The sequence below is a fragment of the Triticum aestivum genome, chromosome 1D (assembly GCF_018294505.1).
Source record: "Triticum aestivum cultivar Chinese Spring chromosome 1D, IWGSC CS RefSeq v2.1, whole genome shotgun sequence".
Taxonomy (NCBI): Eukaryota; Viridiplantae; Streptophyta; class Magnoliopsida; order Poales; family Poaceae; genus Triticum; species Triticum aestivum.
This window is the reverse complement of record NC_057796.1, coordinates 2,603,952-2,609,155: the sequence shown is the minus strand read 5'-3', so window position 1 is coordinate 2,609,155 and position 5,204 is coordinate 2,603,952. Positions and strand designations below refer to the sequence as shown.

The 5,204-nt window shown below is 38.0% G+C and overlaps 1 protein-coding gene across 1 annotated transcript; it reads right to left on the bottom strand.

Moving 5' to 3' along the window:
* Window positions 1-668: 668 nt before the first annotated feature.
* On the bottom strand, window positions 669-3,698 carry LOC123179770 (uncharacterized). The gene is made up of 6 exons (XM_044591645.1): window positions 3,585-3,698; window positions 3,244-3,327; window positions 2,218-2,379; window positions 2,085-2,138; window positions 1,785-1,931; window positions 669-1,040 (listed from the first exon to the last, which is right to left on the bottom strand). Exons 1-6 carry the CDS (start codon window positions 3,696-3,698, stop codon window positions 669-671), a joined length of 933 nt encoding a protein of 310 aa, XP_044447580.1.
* Window positions 3,699-5,204: the final 1,506 nt, after the last annotated feature.

Below are 5,204 nucleotides of genomic sequence, written 5' to 3'. Positions count from 1 at the left end.
GGCGGGAGCGAGCGCGGCCACGGGAGGGCGGTCTGCCTGTTGGGGGGGGGGGGTGTGGGGGGCAACGACTGGAAGAGATTTGAGCCCCGGAGTAAAATTCTCGCCGGCAGACCCCCAGGCGGCGAGAAAAATGCCTCCTGGGGAGGCCAACGGCTGGAGATGCTCTGACTCGGCTGCTTGTGCAGGAAGGAAGGAGTGTGCTCCACTTTCTCTATGCACACCAACCCTGCACTGCACACAGTGATTCTATCTGAGACAAGCTCCAGGCTTTCAGTGGATGGAGGGTTTGGCCACAGTAGCAAGTGCACACACAGAATAAACATTTCGCGCCCAAACATACACTCCTAATTCATTGGATGGATAATATACCACCTTGGTTGGTTTCCTGCCCCATATTTGGGCCGATAGAGGTCTGATCATATGGTCTTTGCTGCTTTGAGGCTTCATTAATTTGTGTTACTATTGTCACCTAGCTCCTGTCAGAAGTGCACGTGTTGGGATATGGCTTAAGTGCGCGGTGAAAACCAATAATTTAATAAACTAGGGACGATGGTGATGATCAACATCAAGACCAAGTTGGAACAAAATAAATGAAATAAGGGACAGCCTTTGACCATTAAGTATCATTTTTTATTTATCGAATGCAAATGGCAATACAACTTTTTTTATCAACCAACACAACCACTTGGTCCACCATAGTTGAACATATAACCCTTCTTATATTCGAGAAATAAATTATTTGCTCCATAACAATCTGGCCTATCAACTAACTTGACCATGGGAATGCCAAAGAGGTCGGAAGAATGACCATTTGGATTGTAATTCTGAATGTGCTTGAAGTACGCAGATCTCTTATCGTCATAATCGGGGAAGTGGCCGCTACCCATTGGAGGACCATGTGCATTCTTCAAGTAATTCACGAATCCAGTCAAGGCTTGTATACGTCGTGTTCCGGGGCAAAGCTTATTTGGAAAATGTCCCAAGAATGATGGTTTCTGTAAATCGTGACGGTACACCACCCAATCTCCGGAATTTGGATCCTGTAGTCAACAAGGGATTGATGACATCAATGAACAATAAATTTCATGTACAAAAAGAGTAGAAAACATGTTATTTGCAAGAATCTTGGGTGGCGTACAATTTCCTAGATTCCAATGTTCCATATTTTCTTAATAAAATACAAAGCATGGTACTTAATAACCATGTGAATTTATGCCTAACTAATTTTAACATTAATAAAATCTATCTTTGTTAATTTTAATCCTCTATTCTTAACTAGTTGCAATCCACTACCTATTTTTCCTATTCGAGCAGCCATGCCACGTCAACAAGTCATACATGTTAGTTATAAGTTTACTTTTCTTTCCATGTGTGCATCCATACCACATCAACAAGTCATGCATGTTCCCCGTAAGTTATATTTTTCATATGTGCTTGTTTTTCCTATCCATGCAGTCTTGCCACACCAGCAAGTCATGCATGTTCATCATAAATTACTGTTTTTGCATTTATTTTTTGTTGTCATGAATGGATTATATGTTGGACACTCTGAGGATACCTATGCAGTTCATATTTCACATTTTGTTAGAAAAATGGAATTTTGTTAACTACAATCCAACTTTTTCTCTTTTGTAGTTGCTCTTAATTATAGCATCTATTTACGTGATTCATTCGATGAGGTTGCTGCAGGAACGCGCATGTATCATCTACTTATTGTAGAAATAGTAGCACATTTGTGAATTTATATAGATATAGTAATCTCCAGAATGGGACAAATGGTGCACCTTGTTGAGGCTAAGCCTAACGTAGTGGTCTTGTTCGCCATAAATTGATGGAGGAGCCATGGCTTGTCCAGGCACTAGATTAGCTCGACTTGCAGGAACAAATCCTGGGCACTGCAAGTTGTAGCACCCCTTCGATTTCAAGTCCTTCTGAGCAACAAAAAAAAAGGAAACATGTATTATTGTGGATGTAAAGAGACTTTTACTTAGTCCAATAGTCCTCTAACTCCTACGAAATACCAAAAAACTATATGGGGACCACAATAATATATAACTTGTTAAAATGACATTGATTATACTTACGGTCCAATATGTAAAGAAGCGAATATCTCTGTTATGGTACAAAGAGGGGGAAATCTGCAAGCAGGAGCAAATTATGAAATAGTTGTTTATTCAAAAGCATTTGACTTTACCATAATGGGTGATATGTTTGTACATGAAATCCAACTTGAATTGAGTTGTAGTTTCCTCCATCTTGACAATATATCTGTAAGGATGCTCCGGATTCTTGAGAAGTTCCTTGATTTGGTGAAGCCCATATACTCATGTCAGCTCGAAGGCCGTAGAATTGTCCTGGCTCTGTGTGCCACATTGCATACTAGTGATAGAAAATTACAGCTCAAATTAGTAAATAACCCGAAAAATCTATAGAGAACGACATAATAAACAAGTGAGGGTGTGCGTTCTTGGCCTTGGTATGAGGTTCACCTACCAGACATTTACAATGGGGAATTTTTTATGCTACCTTGGAGTTAGACTAGATAAGTTTTCATAGGCCTTGTAAAGTATATGATACTGGATTTAGCTTCCTCCGCGGGGTGTGGTGTCAATCCAACGCAGTTAGACCTTTTGTGGTGATGCATGCAATGCTTTAGTTCATGTACATTTTCGATGGTCTTACTTAGGTGTTTGGGCTCACAACATCTTCTCTCCTCCTTGTGGCATGGGTGAAACAAGATTTGATTCTCTCTCTAATAGGTGTGAAGTGTATTGCCGATAAAGTTGGTATGTCAGCATAAGTCTCCAATAGAGTATGTCTTAAATGCCTTTCTGAATCTGTTGTTCACAGTATTTTGGTAGCATGTTTTGTATGTAATGATCATAGCTTTTGAGGTATATAGGGGATCAAGATAAGTTCATTTAGGTGTATGCCTTTTATCTGGTCTTTATGTACCACCTTGTCTCTTGGACCATTGACCATAATTTAGCTTGACCAGCAATGATTTAGATACATCATGAATGAATTAGATTTCTACTGTTTTTTCTCTGTGGTTTAAATATGTGATGCTTATATTGGAAATACCTTGACTTTTCCTTTTATATTTATCACATATCACTCTGGCATTACATTGTGACGTTTTTTGTGATCAATACCCAACAAGAAATTAACAAAATATCCCAAATCTAACACATGAAAAAGTAAAGAGAGATATATACAGAGAATGGGGGAGAGTGTGTGTACATGAGAAACAATGCCGCTTCCTTCATTCATGATATCAGCTCTCCAAGGAAAATGGAAAGGTTTAGGTCTTAAAAGAGTGGTGTTCTGCAGAGGGAAATAATAGTTCATGACTAGTTAGCATATATAATTGATGTACAGAGTCTTTGAAAGATAAATATTTGTTTCACATATGTGTCCTAAATTTTAGTTGGGCATATAAGTAACATAAAGTAGTTATGAATATTAACACCAATAGTAATTATCAAGATTAAGTGGCAAAGTAGATACACCAATGGGATAATACATAAAGCAATTGATAAAAAGTTGTATATATCAAAATCTAAAAGTAAAATATTTGTTACCTTCTCATTTGTCTGGAGATTGACATCTACGTCTATCGATTCAACAAAGGTGAGGTGGAAAGTTATACACAAAAAGCATAGTAAGACCGATATGACAACATAATCACCTCCCATTTGTATAGGTAACTGTGTTATTTTCAATGAAATAGTAACTATGTGATTCTTGACGTACTTGTATCTTCTTCATAGAACACAACTTATATATAATTGAGCCAGGTTCTTTTTTTAGAAGGCTTTAGATTGCATTGTACTGATGATGCACTGAAAATTTAGTGGGTAGTCATCCGGTGAACTAATCTTTCTAGAGTTGGGTATAAATCAATTGTTTAATTAATGTTCATTAAATATGGACTTGGTTTACATCCAATTAATGATTGCTTGATGGCCTATCTTTTTATATGAATATAGATCAATTTATGCATCAATAGTAATTAACGATGGGCTTGATTTACATCCAAAGAATGGATGTATGAGGACATATACAATGGTCTTATCTTAGAAGTGCCACATAGGATAATTGTAGAGGTGGAGGAGAGAGAAACCATAAGAAAAGACTTCCCTTCTCTTCATTAAGAGATGATCTCTTAGCAAAAATTCTCTCACCACATAATTAGGAATATCTTGTTATTAGAGATCAGACTAAGAATAATATATACATTATACATCATTTTTTGTTGTCTTCTCTAGATTACACAGGGGGCATAAGATAAGACAATCTTATCAACCATTGTGAAGGAAATATGCCCTAGAGACAATAATAAAGTTGTTATTTTATATTTCCTTATTCATGATAAAGGTTTATTATTCATGCTAGAATTGTATTGATCGGAAACCTAAATACACGTGTGAATACATAAACAAGCACCGTGTCCCTAGTGAGCCTCTACTTGACTAGCTTGTTGATCAAAGATGGTTAAGGTTTCCTAACCATAGACATGAGTTGTCATTTGATAATGGGATCACATCATTAGGAGAATGATGTGATGGACAAGACCCATTCGTTAGCTTAGCATAATGATCGTTCAGTTTTATTGCTATTGCTTTCTTCATGTCAAATACATATTCCTTCGACTACGAGATTATGCAACTCCCGGATACCGGAGGAATGCCTTGTGTGCTATCAAACGTCACAACGTAACTAGGTGATTATAAAGATGCTCTACAGGAATCTCCGAAGGTGTTCGTTGAGTTGGCATAGATCGAGATTAGGATCACTCTGAGTATCGAAGAGGTATCTCTGGGCCCTCTCGGTAATACACATCATAAGCTTGCAAGCAAATGACTAAGGAGTTAGTCACGAGGTGATGTATTACGGAACGAGTAAAGAGACTTGCCGGTAACGAGATTGAACTAGGTACGAAGATACCGATGATCGAATCTCGGGCAGGTAACATACCGATAGACAAAGGGAATTACGTATGTTGTCATCACGGTTCAACCGATAAAGATCTTCATAGAATATGTAGGAGCCAATATGGGCATCCAGGTTTCGCTATTGGTTATTGACCGGAGAGGTGTCGCGATCATGTCTACATAGTTCTCGAACCCGTAGGGTCCGCACGCTTAACATTCGATCACGATATAGTATTATATGAGTTATGTGATTTGGTGACCGAATGT

Bases quoted from the DNA above. Each gene is read 5' to 3' on its own strand.
- LOC123179770 (XM_044591645.1), bottom strand. From the start codon at position 3,698: ATGGGAGGTGATTATGTTGTCATATCGGTCTTACTATGCTTTTTGTGT. The intron at 2,139-2,217 runs GTACAAACATAT...TCCTGCTTGCAG, and splicing joins CAATTCAAGTTGGATTTCAT to ATTTCCCCCTCTTTGTACCA. The intron at 1,041-1,784 runs GTGCACCATTTG...TGTTGACTACAG, and splicing joins TTAGGCTTAGCCTCAACAAG to GATCCAAATTCCGGAGATTG.